The sequence below is a fragment of the Pteropus medius genome, unplaced genomic scaffold (genome assembly GCF_902729225.1).
Source record: "Pteropus medius unplaced genomic scaffold, Ma_sr-lr_union100, whole genome shotgun sequence".
Classification (NCBI taxonomy): Eukaryota; Metazoa; Chordata; class Mammalia; order Chiroptera; family Pteropodidae; genus Pteropus; species Pteropus medius.
The window spans coordinates 5,204,021-5,230,840 of record NW_024356249.1 but is presented as its reverse complement, the minus strand read 5'-3'; the positions used below and the strand labels follow the sequence as shown (position 1 = coordinate 5,230,840).

Genomic DNA, 26,820 nt, shown 5'->3' with positions numbered 1-26,820 from the left:
TTTGCATCCTTTGTTTCATCCTCTGTCGGTTGCCTCTGTTCTGAGTGAGCCTCTGCGATGCTGAATGTATCTCACTGTTGTTGAGTTGTCTACTGTGGTTTCCTGGTAATCCACATTTGTGTCACTTCATGTGATATTATACTGTAGAGTTTTTAGATGTTCTTCTATTAATCCAATTTATAATCTCTATTTGCTGAATAGCTGCAATTGGGGAAGATATTTTTTTCTCTTTATAGACATTTGCCCCATTGTATCTTTATGTTGGACCATCGCTTTAGCTAGATGAAGAATTTTATTGTGTACTCCACAGTATACTGTAACGGGCTCCTTTAGCACTTGGGTGGGACTGATCTTCACATCATGTGTAACTGTCCATCATATTGCAGGACTCTTAGCATCCCTGGTCCCTTACCACTATCTGTCAGTAGTAACCTCTAATTGTGACAACTCAAAATGCCCGCATATTTTTAAGTGCCCCCATAGTGGCAATACCACCCAGGTTGAGAACCACTATTTATAGTAGAATATAGATATCTAATCTGGTTTTTGGATGAGATTCTTGAAAACTATGTGATAATCAAGGGGTGTCGAAGATGAAGCTTTTCAGTTCACTGGCATTCATCCGAGTATGAATTATTACCAATTTTAACATCCTGCTATATTTCTTATGGAGTTTGAGTCATATCTGATCTCTCAGCCAGAAATATAAAATTGGTAGTAATACATTTCTAAAAAGAGAAGATGAGAATTTTATTTTATATTTTAGTTAAGATCTCATAGTACTGAGTATATAATGAAGAGGTCATGAAATAGCAATTTAATGTTATTTGAAAAAAGAACTACTTTGATTCTTTGGGAAAGAAAATGAAGGAAACCAATTTTGAAACCAATAAACTTTAAAAATGCTTTTTTTTAAAATCATTTTTATAGAGACCTAACTTATGGCAATTTAAGGAACTGAGTTTTCTGTTAATTAAAAATGCAACTAAAACCTAAATACTTGGAGTAGATTTGCTTTTTTTCTTTATAGACAAATCTTTATAAATATATATTATAGTTTCTTTAATATTTAGAAACTTTATAATTTTTTTTTTTTTATCTTCACAGAGTGTAAGTCAGAAGCTGATGGCTGGATTCGTGGAGTGTTTGGATAGTGAAGATACAGAAGAATTTGTACGTTTAGAAGAGGGTATGTCTTCGGTTAATGTATCTTTTTACTTTATATAAATACTTAATATAAAGAAAGCTATTAATTGTTTAGTTTGCTAGCATAAATGTACGAGGCTTTTGGGAGACCTCTAATACAAGTCTGAACTCAATGTAATAGCTACTTTAGTCTCCTGAAACTAAAGAAAACATGGAAGTTTGGAATATAAGTTTTATATTTAAAAATTTTTTTCTTTTTATCATTTTATTTAAATTCCCATCCCATCATCCCTTTTCCCTTTGGTAACTATCAGCTTGTTTTCTCTATCTATGTGTCTGTTTCTATTTTATTTTATCTTATTTATTCTTTTGGTTTTTTAAATTCCACATATAAATGAAATTATATGGTATTTATCTTCCCCTGTCTGGTTTATTTCACTTAGCATAATTCCTAAATTTGACTTATGTTAACTTTTTATTGTTTCGTGATTTCCACATTAAGGATCAGAACTTGAAAAGAAATTAGCTGGCATCCGTCATGAAACAAGAATCCACATCTTGAATCTTCTCATCACCTCTTTGGAACGCAATCCACCCAGTCTTGCTCTCTACCTGTTAGGCTTTGAATTAAAGAAACCTGTCAGTACCACAAACCTACAAGATCCAGGTATGGCCATGAGACACATAGGCATTTATTTCTTTTTATGTTTATGTATCTAAATGGTCATTTATTGAATTTGGGGATCATGAGATAATTCACTGAAAGAAAGAAAGAATGTGTGAAAGGTGATGTGATGAGTCAATCTTTAGGGCTTAGCTAAGTCTGGACAAACTAAGCCTTAGAAAATTAGAATTTAGCCATTTTCTGTATCAATATTTGACAGGCTATTTACAGTAGAGCAGACGTTTATGGGACTTAACTTTTATAAAGGTATTTTCAGGGTTTTAATGCAGATATTTAAAAAGAAAAGTTGAATTTTCTTTTGGTTTCGTGTAGGAGTGTTAGGCTGCCCTCGAACGTGCCTTCATGCCATCTTAAACATCTTGGAGAAAGGAACGGAAGGGAGGACAGGCCCGGTGGCAGTGAGAGAATCGCCTCAACTCGCTGAGCTGTGTTACCAGGTAGACTAAAGGCTGTACCGCGTAGCACTTAATAGAAGAAACTTGCTTGACTACATCACAGACATGAAAGTATGACAGTAAGACTGAGTTGAAATGAATTCATTTGGCGGTTTGACCAGTCTTTCATTTATGGATAAAACCCATAATGCACAAACCCCGAGAATCCTAAACATCTACAGATCCTATAGGTTGGCCACTTGAAAAATGAGAGAAATTGGATTTTGAGAATGGATTTTGACCAGGTAGTGTAGAAGCTTTCCAATGTTGATGCTATGTTTCAAGTTGCTTCTTTTGGTGGGGAGAGCTGTGGATTTGAGTCATGAGACCTCTGGTTCCCCTCTCTGCCCCTGACGAGCTAAGCCATCTTGAGTGTGCCATGACACATCTCTGGGTTCTTCAATCTGTGAAGTGAGTCGTTGTTAGGCTTAAACGAGGATGTGAGCGTGTAAGTGAAGGCACTTTTTAATAACCACGTACATTACGCAGCTCTGTAGCTGTATGTGAGGGGCTAGAAAGTCAAATTTGTGTAAAGTTTAAGCTATAATGAGAACTTTTGTTTTACTTGTATTTTCTTACATTTATTTCTTACTCATTTCATAAATATATTAAGAACTAGGCTTTGTAAGATAGGACTAATTTTTCAGTTTAAGTGGCACCCTGATTCATATTTTCATAAGAAGTGCAGCATTAACTTCTGGTGACATGGAGATTTTTATTTTACTTTTTGTAATTTTTAACTATTTTCTTCTGTCTTCTGGCTGTCCAAACAGCCCTTCACTGTAAGTACTACAGCTAGGTCTTCCTTTGACTCAAAATTAATTCTTCCTTAATGGGAGAACAAACAATGTATATTTTATAGAATTATAGAATCTTAGAATTGTGTTATAGAATTTGACGTACTTAGGTAGAAACAATGGATAAGGTTAATCATCTAAGCTGAAGGAGTTAGGCAGGTGAAGTAAGAGACTGAAGCCAGATTTAAGACAAAAAGATTCGGGAGAGGAGAATCTGACAGACTGGAGAACCCATGTCCCGCTCCTCGGCCCCTGCTCGTTTTTGCCATGTTGGAATGTAGGCCCTGGTTTGCCAGATCCTCTGATTTTTAAAATACTGTACTGGCCACACAAAACACGTCTATACCAGCAGCCTGCCATTTTATCACGTATGCTCTGCTACTTTATTCCTCAAAACGTGGTCCAGCATCGTCAGCATCACCACCAGGGAGCTTGTTAGTATGGAAGCCCAGGCCCCGCTCCAGACCTGCTGAGTCAGAATCTGCGTTTAAACAAGAAGCACTGTTCTATTTTTTCCCCTAAATGTCACAAATAGATTTTATTTGTCACCATGAAAAGTCTGAATTTTGAACATATTCTTGGACTGGGGGCTCATCTCCATCAGCTCATTCAGCTTGAGCACCTGTCTCATCCCCAGTGGCTTTTCCAGAACTCCCTTCACCACAAACCTTCATGAGTTTTCCCAATTCAAACTTGGGCTTCTTCAGCATTTTGATTTTTCTAACAAAGACATCATGGAGCGGATAAATAGATTAGCAAGCCTTTTGTATGTCTTTTCCAATGGTATCCGGAATTAGTTTATTGACCACTTCTTTCAAGTTATTTGTCTGCACTTCTCAGGTCATAATTTTCATCTTCTGGATTTAGCGGTCATGTTGATGCTGAGCTTCAGAGATCTTCTGAATCTAACAGTTGCATTTTTTAGTAAAACCAATGCACAATAAACAAAGCAAATATTACTGTCTGTAGTCTTGACATTTACATGTGCTTCGATCATTGTCTGCCATTTTTTGACCTTGGAGCACATTTTGTCATTGGTAAGAGCCATGCCATGGAAATTAGGTAGTTTTACCCTGAACATACTCAGTAATTAAGTTGAATTTTTTAAACACATCTTCATCATTCTGCAGATCGGGTAGGCTCACTTCAAAAACACGACCCTTGAGACCATCAGACGCAATTTTGGTTCCTTGAGTCCGCGTGTTTTCCCAATATTTCTAATATTGAACATAGCTGGTGCTTTCATATCATACCAGTCTTTCTTAGAAAATGGGTCAACCACTTCCTTGGCTTCTTTTTTGCCACCTTTAGTCAGGTGCTTGTTCTTGCCAACCGCCATGGTGCTGCTCAGAGCCAGAAGGAGCACTGTTCTGTTTTTAATGAAAGGTGCTTCCTTCATGTATAGGTTTATGTTTCACTCTGCTTCAGAAGAAAATTCAAATCTCTAAAAAGAACTTGTTTGTTTAAATAAGTCTGATTGTAGCAAAGGGGAATCATTTGGGCCTTATCGATACCCTCATTACCCAGCAATACAAGGCTTTCTGGGTGAAGAAGTCGAGACAGCCTTTGCCTTTGCTCTCTTCTCTGTAAGGATGCAGGTTTTCCCCACGTGACCTTGGGAACTAGGAGGGATGTGGAAACTCCCTTGTTAAATGGCTCTTGGTACTTTGGGAACTCACTTTTTCTGTCCTCCTCCCTCTAAGAGTATTACCTCTCCACATCTTGGAGCATCTGTGTCTGTATCTTTTTACCTGACCATCTACAAAGAACTTATTTTTGTTTTGTTTTAAGAAGTTCAAAACAAAACAAAAATCAGTTATTTTTATTTGTTTACAGAGTTATCAAAAACAATGTCAAAGCTGTTTAAAAGACAAAATATAGTAAATATATCTATAGCAGAACTATTTAAATTTTACCTAGTGTTCCTTCTTATCTTTTCCCTTGTGTGTATGTGTATTATTTAGTTGATTATACTCAGTAGACATACAGTTTTGTGTCCTTTTTCCCCCCTCTATAACCTTTCTGTGCAGCTACAATGTAAATTACATTTTGGTTGCTTCTAATTTTTTTTTTACTGTGTTCTAGTGAACATCTTTAGTTACCTTTTGTTGATTTATATTTTTAGAAATGTGTTTCTAGACATAAATTTACAGTCAGTTGTTGTTTTGTGTTATAAATTCAGAGTGAACACTGACTTGGTGAATATTAAACCATTGCTCCTTGGGAAAACAGGGTTAGAATCCTGCAATCCTCAGGTCTCAACATTTTTGTCACCTGATGAATGCATAACTTTGTTTTACGTGTGTTTTTGTTTAAAGACACTTTATTTACTATATTCCGTTAATTCATTAACATTAAACTCATGGTCAGCAGCACTAAAACTCTTGCCTAAATGAAACTTATCCAACACCTGTATTTTCTCTCTGTAAGGCACATCGAAGCCTTCTTGCACTTAGGAACACAACACACCACTTCAATACTATGCTTAGGGGTCATTTTAACCAGTAAAATATCTAACAAAATGCAAAAAATGGAGCACTAAATAGACTGGGAGAGGACACTTGTTTACAGCATGAGAACTGAAACAGAAAGGCAAAGCACAGCCTTGTTTAACCTTAGCTGAGAGCAGACAAGTTTGGCAACTCAAATTTTTTGCTGCTCTGTGCCATTCATGGAAATATTGATTTTGGAGTTACAAATAAACGTTAGCACGTAGATGACTTTGCAAGTACGGAATCGACCAATAATGAAGATAGGTTGTTGGGTCAAAGGATATGAATAGTTTGATGACTTCAGATTTTAATTCAGAAGTAATCATAACAATTATAGTGGGTATTAAATGGTGCCAATAAGAGATGAATCTAAAGTACCTGCTACATGGAAAGCATTTAATAAATATTTATAAAATGAAATATGAATGAAAGTTTTCACTACCACTTTGTCAAGTACTGGGATTTGCTTTTTACATTTAAGCATTTTGCTAATTTACCATAGAGGCTTGCTTTATTCACTTACTTTTTTTTTTTTAATTATTGAAAGGACTGTACTTATTTTTTGATTATGGGCCATTTTTATTTTTTCTATGTAAAACATTTTTTGCCATTTTATCTGTTTGGCTCTCTTGATGATATTTATATATCTAATAGAGATCTTTATATATATATTATAACTATTCACTTTTTCTTATATTTGATGTAAAAGCATTTATACCGAAATCTATTTTATTAAATTTTTATTTAGAGTTTATATTCATTATTTAGTTGAATCTGTAGGTCTTTATAATTCTTCAATTGTTTGAATCCTGGTTATAATAATTAAAATACTAAGACTTGTTAATTAACTACATGTATGTATGTATATATTAATAAATATATTTAGGGCGATTTCAAGATGAATCCTATAATAATGTCTTCAGCACTCTCGGTTGTATTCTCATAAATGCTAAGGACTGCTTATAACTCTGAGCTTCTAAGTTTTATACTTGTGTTTGTTCATTTTGCTTGAATTGTTGATGGGTTTTAGTTTCCACTTAGTAGATCTAAATTCACATTTTATCTTAAAATGTGTAACACAAAAAAATTGACTTGGGGATTTTCTTATTTTAATTCTTAAGGTGATATATCAGTTATGTGCATGCTCCGATACATCTGGCCCTACTATGAGGTACTTGAGAACCAGCCAGGATTTCTTATTTTCTCAATTGCAACATTTACCTTTTTCTAATAAAGGTAGGAGTTTTTTTTCCTTACAAAAAAATTTGTAGTCGATGTTGAATGATTTTATTTATATAACATTTGATTCTAGTAGTTAAAATATTTGTGGAATTCTGTTCTCATTTTGTTACTTTGCTTGTTACTTTTGGTTGCTTTTGTAATTTGTACTAGAGAAGACTGATGTTTTAGCTGCTATCACAAAATTATTTAAAAATGGTCAATCAAAGATGGAATTTGATCTTTTTCCTAATAAGTAAATATTTTAAATTGCGTTGAAGGATGAAAAAATATTTTCTGGAAAATTATTTTGTAAAAATCCCTTTTTTTCCCTTGTGTATATATTGAAAACAATGCAGTCTTGAAATGAAATATATAAAACTAATTATGGTGGAAACTATTTGTAACTTACTTTATTGACATGACCAAGCAGTTATCCCAGGCTGCCAATGTTTTATAGGATTCTACTTTATATAATTTTCTTTTTGATCAGTTTTTAACAATTTTCCGAATTCACAGTACATCCAGACAATGGTGGCCTTTGGAGTTTTTTAAAGTTTACTTTATATCATCTTTATGTTTTAGGAAATCTAGGTTCACTGATTTTGTAATATATTTCCACTACTAGTAATTATCAGCTTCTAATTTACTTTTGAGAGTGATGGTATGAGAGAACCTTGGGAATTATCTTATGGCAAAGAACTTCCTTTTCATAATAAATATATCTTATTTTTAGTCTTAAGATCCGTTTATATTAAGAAGCTTTTTAAGAAATCCTCTTTTATACCTAAGTAGAAAAATTAATCTTGCCTATTATGGTATCTGTGTTTTAAAAAAATAAATCTAGCATTACCCATTATTAGTAGTAGTGGTAGTAGTATTTGGTGTATTTTATGTTTATGCTGTCATAATTGAGGACTTCGAAGCCAGGCATTAAAATAATATTGGATTCAAAAATGTGTATAAATGATTCCCAATCCTAACTATATATTTTTTTCCCCAGCCCCAATTATATATATATTTCTTTTTTCTGAAAAGGTTTTAATATGCACAGAGTGGGGAGGGACGCAGTCCTCAGCAGCGGCTCCCCTCACGGCCACCAGGACATTGCTCAGCTCCTTACTCTTCCTCTTGGTGTGGACGCGCCCCCTCCCTTTTCTTGATGAATTCAAGAGCCCACTTTTCCTTGGAGACCCTGAGTAGCTCCATGGCTCTCCGCTCATGTGTGGCAAAGCCACACACCTCAAATCATGTCCCGCACAAACTTGCTGTGCTTTGGCGAGGCGCCCGCGGCGGTGGCCGTGCCTTGGCTTGCTCACATTCTTGGTCACCTCATGGCCCTTGTCGAGGCCCAGGGCCATGGGGCAGCGCAGAGCCACGGCTTCTACTCTCCAGTGGCTGCCGCAGCGGGAAGCCCAACCCTAACTCTGTGTTTGACCAAGTGTACTAGATTATCCTGAGATGTCACAAAGTTGTGCAATTTAAACTTATTTTAATTTTTAAAAATGTATTTATGAAATATAAAACAAACAATCATAATTTTTCTATAAGTTACATATTTGAGGGTTGTTTTTTATTTTAAGTTTTAAGTTCTGTATTAATGTCAAACTATGACGGACCCAGAACTCTGTCGATCTGTATGAAATTATACTGGTAATGGACACTTGATCGTCTCCTGTTTTTCCTTTCATTTTGCTCATCTTTTACAGATACATATTAGCTTATTTTTTCTCCCTTGATGTCTGCTTTTTCTTTTTTAGTTTTACAGAATGATAAATTATTATGTTTCCAAGTTTCATAAATTATTGACTGTGTTCCATGGGAAGATACCTGATGAGTTCAAGAATTTAGGTCTGTTCTGACCTCGTGCTATTATTCTGGGAAACTAACTTATGTATTTAACTTCTAGAATATGAAATATCTATGTTGAACCAAATGTCATGGCTGATGAAGACCGCTTCGATAGAACTAAGGGTAACCTCTCTGAATCGTCAGCGGTCACATACCCAGCGGCTCCTGCACCTCTTGTTGGATGACATGCCAGTGAAACCATACTCAGGTGAACATGTGAATTGTTGGCATTTGTTTTATTGTGCTGCTGACGGATCTGGGTGAATTCAAGCACGAAGCTGAATCTTGTGCTTAGTATGTGATTGCAGGCCAAAGAAGTTCCTTCTACCTTTAGAATTTTTTTTCCTTAAAACACCAAAATTTTAAATCATCCCATTATTGTTTGAAGCTTCCACATTTTGCTATATTCGTATACAAAAATATTTAGTGGAGTTTGTCACAGCCAGCACGACCAAAGGTATTTTATTATGTATTATACATGCAAATTAAGCATAAGCTTTTCTAACTATCTCATTGACATGATTGGGCCCTGCCTCTCGGCGTTCTGATTATCCCCTTTACAATCCTGAAGTGGATCCTACAGGGACAGAAAGAATTAGATGAATGTTGTTGATAAGTCTTTATCACCTTTGCATTTTAATTATCTATTTGCAGAGGGCTCTTTGACCTAGAAACGGTGACCTAGAAATAAGATATTTTAAGTGTGTTTTTTCCAAGTATGTTGTTCTTTTTCTGGTCTGTTATTATTGATGCCTCAACAGATGGTGAAGGAGGAGTAGAAGATGAAAATAGGTCTGTCTCTGGATTCCTTCACTTTGACACTGCCACAAAAGGTAAAGCCCTTTGAATTTGTGGTAAATTTATAGCTATATATTAAATTGCTTCAAATTTCAAGAGATAGTTATCATGCCTGTACTTGCAAATTCTTAACAGGTGTAGAAAGGCTATGTAAAGGATTATTTGTCATCCAAAAAAACCTTTTTAAAACTAGGATTGTAAGATGGGAAAATAGTTTTGCAAATGGCTGTATTAGAAATAAAATCAAATTTAGATTTCAGTATAGTGTTGTTTATAGACACCCTTTCCTAAGATAGCACTCACTATCTTTTTGAGAGTGAGCTGAGTACAATGGTTTGCTCTTCTCAGTGTCCCAAGCAGAACTGAACTATTTTTTATTTTTTCTAGTGCGTCGAAAAATTCTGAGTATTCTTGACTCAATTGACTTCAGTCAGGAGATACCCGAGCCTTTGCAGTTGGATTTCTTTGATCGGACTCAGATTGAACAAGTTATTGCTAACTGTGAACATAAGAATTTACGGGGACAGACAGTCTGCAATGTCAAGGTGAGGATTGCTTTAAAGTGTGCACAGTATTAAGTGGCTCAGACTTTGAGTCGACAGAAATATAACCATTCAGTTGTTGTTTTTCTGATAGACATATTGGTTCGTTAGACTGTGGTTTTTAATTTTGAAACAGCTGAGAAATAAAAACAAAGAGTCTACACTAAATTTGCCTGTTTGAAAGGTCCCCCATCACCTTTCTCTTAGTAATCATGCTGCCCAACTAAAAGTATGGAGTGGTTTTAACTATTTAACTTTACCAAGTTAATGGCCTCAGTAGAAAGAAGATATCCAGGGTGTTTGCACTAACTTACCTGCCACAGAAATTCTTTAGTTCTACTCTCTGGAATGTGAGGGGTACCGAATATTTTTGACTAGAAACTGGACAGTGCCACTGTTAGGTTATATTTAAAAGTATCCAAAACTTTTCTCTCTAGGACGGTTTATAGTAATTGCTAGTGGTTACTGTTGTACTAGTGTCTGAAATGGTCTTATTTTTCTCTCTTTTCCCACCTGTATAGCTTCTTCATAGGGTTCTTGTAGCCGAAGTTAATGCCCTTCAGGGTATGGCAGCCATAGGACAGAGACCTCTACTGATGGAGGTGAGCCTCTTGCGCATACGTTAGTATTAACCTTTAAATTACTTAAACTACTTAAATTGCCAGTTAGAAGATAAAACAATAAATTGACTTGTAGTTCATTAATTAGTAAACTACTTAAAAATTAAACTTTAATGGAATCTTTCACTTTTGGCTTTATAACTTTTATAAACTGAACTGAAGCTAATGTCTGGATGCCAGAATAAATAAGATCTTTTCTGTGAGGCTGGTTAAGGATTTTCTGCCTGCTTATGTGTATTAGACTTCACTTGCTCCCTTTCAGTGAGAGAGGAGAGAGTCATTTGTCATCACAAGGTGGGAGTTAAGAGGTCGGTGGAAAGAACCACGTACATGGAAACACAGCAGGCTAAGCTAAAGCGAAAGGCAAAGAATTAAAAGACACATCAGGGAAACATGCCATTGAACTTGGGTTTTAGGCAACTGTAGTGCTCCAGAGTAAGTATAAGTAGACAGTTGCAAGGAGAAAGAAGATAGGGTTAAAAAGCTCATTTCCACCCACACCACCTCCGCTCCCTGCCTTACACACAAACACACACGCACACATAGAGCTGTATATATTTTTCATAGCGCTAACCAGCTGCATAACATGACAAGTTATCAGCTGACTGGCATGCATGTGGAAGATTTCCAAAATATACTATAATTGTTTTCAGATTAACTGACATTGTTCAAAACAGGGACCTGTTAGTAAAAGACATTATTTATTTGCCTCTGTGTTAACCTTGCAATCCAATTTCTCTGGCTTCAGGAAATCAGCACTATACTTCAGTATGTGGTAGGAAGAAACAAATTGTTGCAATGTCTTCATGCAAAACGGCACGCGCTGGAGTCATGGCGGCAGCTGGTAGAAATTATACTGACAGCTTGTCCCCAGGACCTCATTCAGGCAGAGGACCGACAACTGATTATTCGTGATATTTTACAAGATGTGCATGATAAGGTGACATACTTCCTAAATTACTTTATACTGCTGAATATTTAATTACCAGGTGAACATATAGCTTGCCAACCTTTTTTTTTTTTTTTTTTTTTCTATTTTAGATTAGGAGTAAATAAGACTTCTGCAGTGCCAGTGCTAAGACTTTTCTTACGAAAGAAAAGTATAGTAGTGGCTCTCAACCAGAGTGTGTATCAGAATTACCTAGGGAGCTTTCTAAAAATACACAGGGACAGATATCATCCCAGATCTAGTGAATGAGACAGTCTAATGGTGAGGCCATTTATGTGAATTTCCATTAAGAACTTTTAGGGAATTCCGGTAGGAATTCCTCTGGTTAAGAACCCGTGTTACCCAGCATCCTATTTAAATTTCTATATATTAGCTTTTATTTTCTTTGAACAGTACAGTTCTATTCTTATGGTAGTTGAAAAGCTAAACGTATACACAATGTGTCAGTAACTATAGCTGAAAGCAGGGTCCTCACTCTGGTTTATCTTTTTGCTTCAAGATCCTGGATGATGAAGCAGCACACGAGTTAATGCCGGTGGTAGCAGGTGCTGTGTTCACCCTGACTGCTCACTTGAGCCAGGCCGTTCGCACAGAACAGAAGCATCCATTAGCCTTGAGGCCTGGAGAGGCCCATTACGCTTTTACGCTCGATGGTTGTTTCACCTCACCTCCTCCAGCAGAGAACCCAGTGGTGGGTTTTGCTTCTATTGGAGATTCTTCACTTCACATCATATTGAAGAAACTGTTAGACTTCATTTTGAAGACAGGTGTTTTAATCTAAATTTCCTATCAATTATAGCTTTTGTATTTGTTTTAACTTTAATTTGAAGAAAGGGTCTTACTCTGTCTACCTAGGTGGCGGATTCCAGCGAGTGAGGACACACCTGTATGGCTCTCTGCTTTATTATTTACAGATCGCCCAGAGACCAGATGAACCGGCACCTTAGAAGCAGGTAGAATTAGATAGGTTTCTAATCTTTTCTGGTTTTAGGGATTGGTTACTTTAAATTTAAAAAAAAAAAAAATCACTTTTTCATCTTTTAGCTAAGCAAAGCTATAACCAGTGAGTATAGAATCAGTTAGGTGTTTAAAGTCAAGGAAGAATGTTTAGTTTTCTAAAATTATGAAGATAGCACAAAAGTACTGTCAAAAAAACCCCTCAAATACTGCTTTAGATTATATATTTTGGTTGCTCTCTGTTTCACCCCTGGCACCACTGAATATAAGCTGGGTATAGTGCGTACGCCATCTTTTTTCCCTTGCAGTATATCACAGTACGTATCTCATTGCATCTGTTAAAATGGCTATGTTATTCCATAATATGGAAGTAACATTTATTTTACCATTTGCCTGATTCATAGGCACTTAAATTCTTTCTAATTTCACTATCACAAAAAAAGCTGCATCAAATATTTTTTTATATGCCTATGTATTTTTCAAGAAGGATACTTCATGGTAGAATATTCATGTGAAAGAGTGTGCTCATTTTTCTTTTAATAGATTCTATCGAATGGCCCTCTACCAGTTTAAACTCTCGTCAATAGCGTGCATATGTCTTTTTGTTCTAATGTGAGGTTGCTCTTGGACAAATTCTAAGAAGTAGAACTTGGTCAGAAGATACGCATATTTAAAATATTGATATGTACTGCTTTCTAAAATGTAGTTAGCGTTTTTAATTGAGAATAATAAGCCGGATTCTTTGGTCTCCAGATATAAAAAATGTTTTTAACTGTTTAACAGACAAACATATATAATGCTCTAAGCCAGAGTTATTCTGTTATTTGAGAACTTGTCATAAGTGCCTTCTGTAATGGACTCCTTGTCCCCTTCTGAGAACCCTTATGAGCGTTTGTTATTTTGTACATAGATTCTTAAAAACCATTCTGTAAGACCCAGATTATCTCATACTATTTTTTATAGGCTATATATTTTTACATAATATCTTCCTTAGAAGGTAATAATAGCCAAATGATGTATTTATAGAAATGTCCTACCCATTTAAATAATGTACAAAAAATATTTTTAAGGTCATTAAAAATAAAAGACTAGTTTAGAGAAGCTTTTTAAATGAATAGGAGCTTTCTAAAGAAAGATAGTAATGGGGATCCCACTCTCTCTTTCCCCCACAACATAACTCCTCCATTTTCCTCTTGTCTAAAATTTTTAACATTCTATAGTTGCCTAAAATTATCATTTTAACATCTAAATTGGAAAAATCACCACTTAAGCACTAGGTGGAGCTGTACGTCATGCTTTTTGTAAGTCATCAAGATGCGGTAAAGCAGTGTGACCATAAAAGAAAATTCTCCTTTTTTTAAATTCCAAAATGCTCTAATTTTAGAGTAATTTCCTCCTTTAGTTTTTTCTTAGTCATAATCGCTGCTTATTTTGATTTATTTTAAGTAGCATATTACTTTTTCCTCTAGGTAATAGTGTTTTTAAGTTTCAAATTAGAAATACTAAGTTTAATAAGTATTTACTGAGCATTTGTTTTTGTGCCAAACACTGTACTTACCTTCTGTTTATTAAAACTCTGAAGATTTGCCTGCTGCAAAAACTGCAAAAAGCTGCTATAAAAAAGTAAACTATAGACCACAATGTGGGTTACTTTTATTTTTTATGAGTAAGCTTACTTCGTTTTTACTCTCCATTCTGATCAGCTTATTTTGAGAAACTTTCCCCAATTTAAAAACTACTACTATGCAATAGTTGGAAAAGAACTCATAAGATTAGTTTCAAATGCAGGTTATTGCTTTATATAATGTATTTCTGAAACTTTTCTAAAAGGTTTACACAAATCTTATGTGAAATATATGATCACGTCTTCATAATTGTACATTTAAATTACTTTCATAATGGATATACTTTTTCTTTTTAATAAACATTTCAATTAAAAATATAAAAGAATAAAAATATCTGATTTTTTGGGCAGCAGGTCTTTGTCTACTTTGTACCTGATCTTTTTGAGTGAAATTCTCATAGATATCAGTAAAAGGTAAACACAGGTTGCTTAGCAGAATAAATACAGAATATTGGTTCTCCTGGAGTTTCATAATTCATTTGATTTTTTAAAGAATAGTTTATCCTTTTCCTAGTACCACTGTTATCTTAGTGTATGTGCATGGGATATACGCGTTGTGTCTTAAAGTTTGCCTGCTGGGGACTTGTGGCTGGTGGGCTTTTGTGTACATGCTGCATTGTGAAGATTTTGTTGTTGTTCTGTATGAGGTTTAATTAATTACTCAGTTACCAATCTGCTTTTTGTTGGAGTGTTTTAAATTTTTTCTGTTGTAACTCTTTTAGCCAAGAAAACCATGTGGGAAAGATTGACAGCTCCTGAAGACGTGTTTAGTAAATTGCAGCGAGAAAACGTAGCCATCATCGAGAGCTACGGTGCCGCCCTCATGGAGGTGGTTTGTCGGGACGCTTGTGACGGCCACGAGATCGGAAGGGTAAGTAGCCCCTGTTTAGCACTGTAATCGAATAAGTATTTTGACTTATTTAGGTCTAAACCAAATTAACTTTTTGATATGTTATATATCGAGAATTATTTTCCGCAGTATATTTTAGTGAATTTGCCTATTTGCTATAATTTGGACTCTCAATTTTGTTTATTTATATATTTTGTTTAATTCTGTTCAGATTCTCCGTTAGTTCAGAATTTTCCCTCAGAATAATCTTTTTGCTGATTTTGAGGTTGGTCTGCCACTGGTAGAAACGACAGAGACGCTGCAGAGAACTTCTTGCTAGTGGAAAATTACATAGCATTTGAATCATGTTTTTGAAAACTGTTGGAAATGGATTTTAAGAAATAGGGTAAAATATAAACTGCAGTAACTTCTCAATTATGTTTTTAAAAAAGTTTGTTTTTAGGCATAGAAAAAAGAGTAGAAGGAGATAGACCAAAATGGATTAATTGTGTTTATCAGACTATGTGTTTTCTATATAACTTTTATATATTTTCTATAATAAGCATGTAAGATTTTACAATTAGAGAAAAAACTATTTTTAAAAATCTCTTTCTTCCGAAACTTAATGTTTAGATTCTGCTAAAATATATTTAATACTATTATTTTAATGTATTGTTTTGTTTCAGATATATAACTTTACCCCCCAGATTTTCCTTTTATTAATAAATAAATCAAGATTCTAGGTACATAACATTTCAATTTTACACACAAAATAAATGGAAGAAAGTTTTGTTGCAAGCACCCATTCTCCTTATGAGAAAGTTCTAAATATTTCCAGATGAAGGCAGTCTCTGTCGTTGATTTTGGGAGCCATTTCGTGTTTTGGACTTTGATTTATCTTCCTCCAGATGCTGGCGCTGGCTCTGCTTGATCGGATCGTCTCTGTAGACAGGCAGCAGCAGTGGCTTCTGTACCTCTCCAACAGTGGCTATTTGAAGGTGCTCGTGGACAGCTTGGTAGAAGATGACCTTACATTGCAGAGCTTACTCACCCCACAACCTCCACTTTTAAAAGCCCTTTATACCTATGAATCCAAAATGGTGAGGCTTTATGTTCACTTGAAGTTGGATCAACCGCTCATTTTTTCTTGGGGCTAAAGATATATTAAAGAACGTTAACATGGCCTACATTTTGAATATTTCTGTCATGTAAGCTGTAATCATTCTAAGGAGTTTCATATTTGGGGACATATACTAGAAATGTATCTTCTAAGCAGGCTAAATTTGAATTGAAATGATCCAGAGAGAGAGTTAGTTGAATAATAGGTCTGTGACTTACTCAGAGTGATGATAGTGGCGAATGACATGACACTCAGTGCTCTGTGAGGAAAGCAGGGAGCAAAGTTGTCCTTCCACGACAGAATTCTGACTATTAGGTGTCTATTGATGTAGATGTGCTTGTTCTGTTTTAAACACAGGATTTTCAGTAGTCTATAACTCATCATTTTCTTTTCTCCAAATCTATTTTAATTTCTCTGTTGCCTTCTGGTTAAAAATATCATAGTGTCATAATAATAGAAGCGCTAAAGTCTTAGGTTGTTCATTAACTCTTTTTTCCATTCATTTAACAAATATTTATTAGATGTGTATTATATGCCAGGTATGGCACTGGATTCTAGAGATACAGCTATGAGCAAAACAGATGATCTTCCCTGCCCTCCATAAGCCCACATGATGATAACAGGAACTACAGTTTAGTTGAATGCTTAATTTGTGCAAGGTACTATATGTGGCACTTCGGATGTGCTATGTCATTTAATCCTCAAAAAATCCGTAAGAAAGGTGGTATAATGTGCCCCTTTATAGCTAGCTCAGCATTTTTCCTCAGTGATGGTTGAAGATCAGAAATGTGCCATGAGAGAGTCTCATTTTTATCTAAGGTCCTTGGATATGATTTCTTTACTGATGATTTTTCTTGCGTTATTTCTTAGGCATTTCTCACGAGAGTAGCTAAGATACAGCAGGGTGCCTTAGAGCTGCTGAGATCTGGGGTGATCGTGAGACTGGCACAATGCCAAGTCTATGACATGCGCCCAGAAGTGGACCCGCAGGGGTAAGTGTCCATGCAGATTGTTTTGTTAAGTTCCCAGTAAAGGATTATTGAGGAAAAAAGAAATTCCAAACAGTTTCGGCACTGGACTATAATTCTATTTCAGCAGTATTCTTTCATCTTGATGAGGGCTTTTTTCTTTTTCTTTTTCTTTTTTTTTGTTTCTGTGATACATCCCTGCCACTTACTAATAAATGGGAGCTGCTAATAAGGGTAAAAGTGAGTAGGGACCTAGAAGCTTTACATTTTAGAGCAGTAATGTAAGAGGGAAATGGAAGATTATTTTGTTAGTGCATGTTTTTGTTCCTGACTGTATTGTTCAATAGAAATACAAGTTTTCAGTTATAGTGGTCTTTAAAGGATCGTGGTAAAATTATAATTTGTTGTGGATTTCCTATTCCTATGACTGGAATAGTATTTTATATTTTTCTCATTTTAACATTTTACCAGCTGCTTGTTAACTTGAAAACTTTAAGTCAAATTAAGTTTCAAGCTTTTTAGCAGATTTCTCATATGAGTTAATATGGGTTTTCTTTTTCCTTGTTTTTGTCTACATGGCTGCAATATTATTGGACAAAAAGCCTGCCCTCCTAACAATAAATAACACTTTGGTCAGTTTTAGTAATTTTCTTCAAAAGATCCATTGCCAAATTGAGTATTTGAGTTTTTTAGGCTTAACTGTAAAGAGAGCTATTTTACCTCCAGAAAAAAAAATTTTTTTTATATTGCTTTCTTAAGTTTTAAGCATCAGAGTTATGATTTTCACCTTAGGTGAAGAGGATTGAGTTAGTTACATTCCTCAGTTCATGGCATATTGTTATCACTGTCTGTAAAATCTTTCTCTTATTAATTTCCTGTTATTTTTGTATTCTACTTCATTCCCTTCAACAGGCAACCATTTTCTTTTATTTAAAAGTTTAAATATAAACTTGCAATAAATAATATTTTATTAATACAATGTTCTGAGACCTAACCTTTTAAAAGTCAAGTGATTTTACAACCTCATTTTAACTTTTTTAAATCTTGTTTTTTTATATATATAATATTATAACGTGGATTCAATTTTGGCTTTGGGTATAGGAGAGGGAAATTTGGAGAAAACCTTGTTTTTATCTATTTCTTACTCATAGTCTCTAAAGCCCAAGGGAAAATTTAGAGTAGAATAAATACATTTAGGACGTTTCAAACATTGTCTTTTTAAATTATGCAGGTTTTCTTTATTGAGATTTTTCAAACAAATAAGTCCATTTATACCGTCGATACGGGATGCAGAGTAGTCACTTGTAGCTTCACATCTTAATCAGCCCCCTGTGGTGGTTTGCATGGAGATGGTCAGGGACATTAGAGTATTAACCTTAACCCTGGGACTATTGCTCTCTCCTCGTTTGGTGGAAATGAATGAAGCGTGTTTGGCATGAGAGACCCCCCAGTGTTCATCCCTACTCCGGTGGACCGGTACCGCCAGATTCTCCTTCCGGCTCTCCGCTTGTGCCAGGTCATCCTTACGTCTAGTATGGCCCAACACTTGCAGGCAGCAGGGCAGGTAAGAGGAACCCTTAGTGTAGAAATCGTCTAGTGCCAAATCCTCATTTTACAAGTGCAGAAACCCTTGGCATAGAAAGCGTAAGTGAATTTACCTTAATTGTACTGTTGGTGGCACACCTGGGTATCGAAAACAGGCCCCCTTGAACTTCGCTCTGAACTTCATTGGCCTGTGTTTGTAGTCTTGTTTGGATGAAACACTGCAGCTAATTAGTAAGTAAGATGGAAAGCAAGAGTTCTAAATTTGTTCTTCTATAAAAGGAAGCAGTTGTTATGATAGGAATAAGCAGGCTTCTAAATTTAATTTAACCAGGGGTATTTATTGAAAGGAGGCTATACACTATGTTAGGCCTTGCAGAAAATGCAAAAGTTGGATTTAGTTGCGATATGTAAAGAATGAAGTAGTTCAAATAAATGAATTTTCTAACTAATAAAAATATTTTTCGGAGCACCAGAAATTAGTTTTATTTTCATCACTTTTCAGTGAAACTTTTAAAAAATATATATATCTCTGTTTCTTTAATAATGCAATATATAATTTAGCCTTTCACTGATTAATTAGGCTTATCATTATGAATCCACAGTTTTTTATTGTATTGCTCTGATACCCTTAGGAGCTGTGTCCTAATAACTTATGGTAATTCTGTCTGCTTTCCCTGCCATCATTTCGGGCTTATCTTGCCAAGACAGAATGCTGCTGTTTCTAATGTGGCACCTTATTTTATGCTGCATTAGTCTAGGTGACATTCTACCCCTTTCACATGTGACCTTTGAGTCAGTTCTTTAAAACTCAGTGACTGTCCTTGTCTTCTACTTTATTAAGATTAAGGGGTTTTTTTTTTTAGCAGAAGTTGGTCCTCTAATACCAGTCTTTTACTGACTATAACAGAATCCCCTAGGGAGCTTCTATGAAAAATACCGATTACTGAGTTCCATGTCCAATGATTATGGGCTAAGGCCAGGAATCTGTTTAAAAAAATAAAAAGGGACACAGTTCCTGAATGATTCAGATGTTTGGCTTGTTTTGCCATAGTCTTTGCGAAGGCGTTTGTAGTCAAGTTGAGGAGACATCTTCTTCCATTTTTCCTCCTTTTTCTCGGCTTAGGTGTTGCAGTTTCTCATTTCGCATTCTGATACCATACAAGCAATCCTGCGCTGCCAGGATGTTAGTGCTGGGTCTTTGCTGGAGTTGGCTCTGCTCACAGGAATTATAAGTAAAGCAGCACTTCCTGGTTGATTATTATTGTTGAATGGACTTTTAAGAAATCTTTACGGACTGACACATACTCTTAATAGAATGATAATTTTATTACTTTGCAGCTACATACGACTTATTTGAAATTGGCACTAAGAGTTCACTACTTTTTTTAAAGTAGTAAGTTTATAAATATGATATATGCTCATATAAAAAATTCAAAGAGTTCAAGAAAGTAATTAACACTCAAAATCCCACTACCTAATGTTAATTATCAAAAATTAACATTTGGTAGATAACTTTTCAGTTTGTGTCTAAACAATGCTCATATGTACATAAGAGAGAAAGAGAAACAGAGACATACAGAGGTAATTTATATGACTGAGATTACCTTTTAGATGAAGTTTTAGAAAATAACTTTAATTTTATACAATTTAACAGACAAAACTAATCGAAGAAAAACAGAAGACATTGTCGAGTTTCACACAAATGTTTCTTCATAACAGTACAAGAGATATTCTTAAAAATCATTATGATTAAGAAAAGAAAAAGATTGTGAAAAATTAAGATATTTTAGTTATTTTTCACATTTTAATTTTTTTATTACATATAAATTTTAGACAGTTAACTCCTGATGTGAAAGATGAAATGATGAGTTCTTTTACACTTCCTCTTCCCCCTCAGATTATGTTTGCTTATATTATTTTTACTTTGTCAGGTTTTATAACATTTATATTCAGTCCTGAAACCATAATACCATAATAGCTCTTTAGTTTTACTTGTATATTTTCATGAATTCACTGAAAAACACCAATTCTTTTTTTTTTTTTCCTTTTATGGTTTCTTTTGATTTATCTCTTGGTAATTTTAATTTGTACTGAGATCCCCTCAACCAAGAAAAAGTATATTATAGTCCCTGAATTCTCTAATGTTTATGAACGGCTAAAGGTTGTTATTTTTAAATGATAGCATGGACAGTTGTGATTTTCTTTTCCTCAGAACTTGTAATATTAATGATAATAGCTCATATTTATTAAGTAATTAGGTGCCAAGTATTGTTTTAAACAGCAGTTAATTTATTTAATTCTCACAACTATCATAAGATATGGAGCTATTATTATCCACATTTTACAGTGAGGAAACTGAGGCACAGAGAGGTTAACTGGTCCAAAGTAACACAGTTAACACTGGTAATATAGGGTTTCCCAGGCAGTGTGGCTTCTGAGCTTGTGCACTTACCTGCTAGCTGTACCACCCCTGTAGAGTTCATGGTTCCATAAAAGATTAATCAGCTCAATTTAGGAATCCAGACTGTGAAGCTGAATGCAAACTTGTTTCTACATGTGCAAACTGTACTTTGCTGAAGGAAAAAGAAAAATATCAAATGATACAATATCTTGAAGAGGTTAAAGAAAAAAGAAATGCATTTTATTTTAGTTTTATATTCTAAATTTTTTCATGAGAAAGTAATTTACTGCTGAGTTTAGAATTTTTTTACTTTTATGGCCAGAGATAAAAAGATTTTTCTCAAAAGTTTTAAAAAGCACCTTTTAAAATCACAAATTGAATCTAGATTTAGATTGCATATGAATGAACTTGAGGTAGTGTACTTATACTCCGTGTAAAGCCATATTTCTCAGAAGTTTTTCATGGCAGAATCTGCTCAGTCACATAAAGAATATATGTGAACATACTAGAACTGCTCTTCCTAGTTTTTTAATGTGTTTATTGATTATAAAACTACAAATTTTATAGGTATATTAAGTGAACTTGATGTGGATGTAAATGAAGGATCTCTAATGGAGCTACAGGGACATATTGGAAGGTTCCAGGTAACTGATTCGTATTTCTTTAAAGAGCAATTGTAAGACTTTTGACAAAATACAAAAATCCCCTCACCCATCCTCCCCGATCTGCTCCCTGGATTTGGACAAAACCTTTTCAGTGGTTTTAATTGATTCTTTGTTACCTCTAAATAATATGCTTATATTGCTACTACTTGATTTTCCAAATTGAGGAATCATTTATTGACTTCCATTGAGGAGGATGATCTCTTTACTTATTTTCTTCCACCATAAAATATGTACATTTCTCATAACATCCCCCGAAATGCAACATAATTATAATTTTGATTAGATCAATGTTTAGTGTTACAGTATTATTACTCTGTAAATGTCATTTATATTAAGCCATGGAGGATATGTGACTTTTTTGTGTATTGTTATGTTTTCTTTAGAGTAAATAATCTTTTTTTTTTAAATTTGCTTGGTTTTTATGTACTTATTTCTCATTTATTCCCCAACTCTTTTCCGTTGTGCAATCTTTTCAATATAGTCAACATATTAGATAATTTATCAGTCTTTCTGGGAGCCTCTTGGACTGCCTTGATTGAACATCTTCACTTTTTATTGGTTGCAGAGTAATTATATTCATATACTAGAATTTATATTCTATTATTTTCGATACAGTAATTTTCTTAACCAATACAAGTTTCCAAAAGAAAAATTCTGCCATTAGCATTTTTATGTACATATGTTAAAACTATAACGTAACTGGTATCACTGGTCCCCAAGTGTATACATACAGTACGTTTTGACTCATTGTCACACAGTGCACCAGAAAAGGTTGTGCTCTAACCAATAAAACCCAAATGCTCTGGGGTTTTGTTTTTATTTTCAGTCTTTAACTTTTTTCATTAGTAGGGAGAAGGAGGATATTTTTGATGCCAATTTTGAAAAGCTCATTCTTTCCCTCTAAGAACCTTAGGAAAAATTGTGTTCTCAGGTGAAAAGTACCAACATTTCAGGCAGATGACAGTTGCGTTTTATCTGCCAAGGCTACCTGTGTGTTCCCAACCTCTTTATGAAGTCCCCAAAAGTGGCCACAGAAGTAATGGCCTTTGTATTTGAGCCTTAGTAGACAATGTTATCATGGACGTGCCTATTACAAATCATCTTCTATTTGCCATCTCATTTTGCTTGTCATTTTTTATCAACTTGTATTTATTTAATGGATATCTACCAAGGAATTATTTGGTATGATACAGAAAATTCCTTAGCAGACACTTAGATTATAGTGGGGATTAACTGCTGTAAAAAATTGGTATTCTTTCAAAGAGTTGACTGCCAAGCAAATAACATTTGCAAAACGGTTAATATTAATAGGGCTAACTTTAGTTGACTCATTTGGAAGTAAGAAATCAGGTGCTTTTTAGAGAGTGATTCCACTCTCCACTGAGTTTTTTTTTTTTATATCTCAAGAAAGAGAGGTCACTAATTTTAAACATCTCCAACCAGATGTGAACACATCTTTTTCTTTCATAGCGCCAGTGCTTAGGACTACTAAGTCGCTTTGGTGGCTCGGACAGACTCCGTCAGTTTAAATTTCAAGATGATAATGTGGAAGGAGATAGAGTGAGCAAGAAAGATGAGATTGAACTGGCTATGCAACAGGTAAGAAGAGTGAGAACTGTGTACCTATTCTTGAAGCTTTTTGTTTTGAGGAATACTTGATAAAAATAACAGATGTGAGTAACTTTACAATTTGATTTATAACTTTGTTTTTCAAATCTGGATTTACATATTAGAGCATGTGGGGAGTAATGTTTTTGCTACTTCTCTTCTTCCACTGTAGATTTGTGCCAATGTCATGGAATATTGCCAGTCGCTCATGTTACAGAGTTCCCCTACCTTTCTGCATGCTGTGTGTCTCTTCACCCCAAGCCTGTCAGAAACCGTTAATAGAGATGGGCCCCGGCAAGGTGAGCCTTGTTCTTTCTTTCTGTATTTGAGGAGTTAAGTTGCCGTGATTATGACAAGCTCAAATTGGTTCCGGTAAGATGTGTTTTTTTTCTTTGATGAGTAACAGTGGGAAAATTTTCAAGCAAATTTAAGAAGGAAGGGGATACTATTGTCAGACCTGTGGATAGGCTGGTGAGCTTGAAAGAATAGAGGAATTCAAGATTTTCTGAGGACAAATTAGAAGAGCCATGTGGGGAGAGTATAATTTTGAGACCCCAAAGAAAGGATCTAGGATTGGAGAGTAAGCTAGCTGGGTGAAAAATATGAAAATATGATGGCCCCATTCTCTCCAAACATATATTAGAATGTTGGATACCATATAATAGGTCTCTAAGACTCTGTTCTTTTCTATTTTTTAATCTTTTCCTCTGTTCTATTCCTTGAATATTTTCAGTTAACCTATCTTCAGGTTCACTTATTCTTTCCTCAATCAGCTCCATTTGGCTGAGTATATCCAGTGAATTTTTACTTCAGTAATTGCACTTTTCAGTTCTAGAATTTCTGTTCGGTTCTTTCATTCATTTCTCTTTTCTCTGCCAAATTTTCTATGGTTTTATTGATTATGAGCATATTTTATTTTCCCTCAGTTAGGATAGTCATGACAGCTACTTTAAAACCCTCATTCACTAGTTTCCAACATCTAGTTCATCTGAGATTGGACTTGATCGACTTTCTTGTCTCTTGAGAATATCTTCCATTTTAGCTGTTTGTATGTTGGGTAATTTTTAACTGCATACCGGACAGTATGAAGTTGTGAAGTTTCTGGATTCTGTTGCTTTATTTTCCTCTATGAGTGTTATTTCTTTTGTTTCAGCTGGCAGTTATCTTGACCCTACTTGGTCCGTGAACTCTGATCCTTGGGTGGCAGGTGCTCTTTCAGTTCAGGTTTTTTGCCTTTACCGGAGCTGCTTTTGAGTGTGTTCCATGCACGCGTGGTTCTGGGTGGTCAGTGATGTGGGAAGCTATGGAGATCCCTTCCCTAGCTCTTCCTAGATTTTCCCAACTTTCTTCAGTGGTTATGGTTTCCCAGCTTCCCAATGTCTCTTTTTCGGTTTCCTAGGCTCTGATGACTTGCTTTTTCCATTGGCACACTCGCCTCTGCACTGTGGTGCATGTGCTGCTGCCAGCTATGCTTCGCCCCAGGCTGAAGGTCATGGAGGTGGGAACTTAACTTGTACATATGTACGAGTTTCGTCTGCCCTCCTAGTGAGCCTGCAAGCCCTACCAATGTCTCTTTGCTGTCGTTCACTCTCTGGTACCTTCAGGTAGTTGTTTTTATATTATGTTGAGACTTTTTAGTTCTCTGTCATGGGCGGGAGATGAGGAATGGGCCCTTGTCTGGTATGATTTTAGTTTGTCATACTTGGAAGCAAAAGTCCTTCATAGCTGATAGATAGCTGTAGTAAAAGATACCTTTCATTCAGCGATTCATTTGGAATAGTCTTGCTTAGGTGAGAGTATGTCTTAAAGAAACAGGAAATAACTATAAAGATTTATAGTTATATTCTATAAGGTAAGTGTTCATTAAATCATTGAGATTGGATATATACAATAGTTCCTTCGATTTAATTTTAAGCAAATTAGTTCTCCATAGTTCTTGCTTTTGCCTATATTCAAAAAGGCTGCTGCTAGGAAGGAAGATCACTAAAATAAAAAATGCCACCGTGGAAAGGGGAGCGCTGATCCCTGAGGCCCTCGCCAGCACGAGGGGAAAGCTATCTTTCTCGTCTAGGTGGCTCAGGAAACATGAAAAGAGATTGTCTTCACTTGGAAGGACATGGAATGATTGAGAATTCTGCTCAAAGACATATTTTTATTCAAAACAGTGGTTTGCCTGTCACCCATCAGTGACATTTAACCTAATCTATCCCCTCTGTATCTGGCAATTTGTAAATGAATATGAATCTGTTTATTAATCCCTGTAAGAACTATAGTTTGATGGAGAGCTCTAATTCTGCCTAAAGAGCGTCGTAATCAGTCTTGCTCCCCAGCATATGCTATCAATTTGGCTCAAATACTTATAAAAAATTAAAAAAAAAAAAAATAGTAGTAATCCTTTTCTTTCCCCCTGAACCCTGAATTTAACTTTTTAAAACAAATTGAATCTGAACATAACGTTTTCAAACAAAATGGTAAGTTTGTCATTTATCCTTCAGAAACATTAATCATATACTAATAATGTATCACCAGTAATTATTAAAATTTCATTTAGTTTCTTCTTATTTTGAGTCAGTCTTTCACATACCATTATCATTCTTTGATCTTTAATACTTGAAGATAAACTTAGGAAGCCTTGTAAATTGACCTTTATTTTTCCTTAGACTTATTGAGGAGTTAGTAAGCATGCTTCCCTCTGCCAGTTCTAGACATAGGAGCGGGTGGGTACGTGGTAGGTTCAAGAATGCCTAGTTATAGAGAGGCACTTTAACCCACTGGTTAAGAACACAGACTGATGACGAACTGCCTAGATTCGAGTCACAGTTCTACAAGTGACTATTGGTGTGACTCAAAGTTTAAATCCAATGGTATTTTTTGAATATTTCAGTTAGTGTTCTCATCGCTTTGGAAGAATGATTTTGAGCTGGGAATTCAGCAACCGGAAAGATGCAGACTAAATGAATCCATATAACTGGAGCAGTAGGGTGAGGCAGGAGTTATTCATCTGGGGTCAGGAAAGTCCAAACTTGTGTACATGGGGGATGGGTGTAAAGATTTACAGCCAACATGGAGTTCTGAAAGGCCTTCATCGAATAAAGGATGAGTTCTGTGTCCATCATCCAAATCTCCTTATTCTCTCAAGGTCTCCTGCCTCATGTACCTACCTGATTGCAGTATTTCCTAACCACTCCTTTGAACTGTGGTATTTAAAAGTAGTCTTGGGTTGGTTTTAATAATAGTTTACATGCCTGTAAATTCCTGGGCATCCCTTGTTTTAAAACAGGTCATTTGAAATTCCTATAAAATGCTTATGAGTGGAACATTGTTTTTTATCATCACCTCTATTAGATACCCAAGCTCCAGTAGTTCCGTATTGGCGCCTGCCTGGTTTGGGCATTATTGTCTACCTGCTGAAACAGAGCGCTAGTGATTTCTTCAGCTATTATGACAGTCACCGACGGAGTGTCAACAAGCTACAGAATGTAGAGCAGCTTCCACCAGATGAGATAAAAGAGGTATGACTCTTATAATGAGCTATGAAGCCGCTGATTTTACTAAGGGCTAGGGTACTGGT

At 35.3% G+C, this 26,820-nt stretch overlaps 1 protein-coding gene across 1 annotated transcript in view; it reads left to right on the top strand.

The window, feature by feature from the left end:
- The window catches only part of NUP205 (nucleoporin 205), a 67,439-nt gene that overhangs the window by 34,794 nt on the left and 5,825 nt on the right, over positions 1–26,820 (top strand). Inside the window, 21 exon segments of the mRNA XM_039860888.1 lie at positions 1,108–1,189; positions 1,649–1,813; positions 2,144–2,268; positions 6,676–6,790; positions 8,682–8,831; positions 9,385–9,456; positions 9,809–9,966; positions 10,485–10,565; positions 11,332–11,523; positions 12,032–12,299; positions 12,388–12,468; positions 12,471–12,485; positions 14,836–14,984; positions 15,851–16,042; positions 16,933–17,054; positions 18,456–18,594; positions 19,699–19,825; positions 21,544–21,620; positions 23,112–23,240; positions 23,422–23,548; positions 26,595–26,761. Coding sequence (XP_039716822.1) covers positions 1,108–1,189; positions 1,649–1,813; positions 2,144–2,268; positions 6,676–6,790; positions 8,682–8,831; positions 9,385–9,456; positions 9,809–9,966; positions 10,485–10,565; positions 11,332–11,523; positions 12,032–12,299; positions 12,388–12,468; positions 12,471–12,485; positions 14,836–14,984; positions 15,851–16,042; positions 16,933–17,054; positions 18,456–18,594; positions 19,699–19,825; positions 21,544–21,620; positions 23,112–23,240; positions 23,422–23,548; positions 26,595–26,761 — 2,733 coding nt within the window.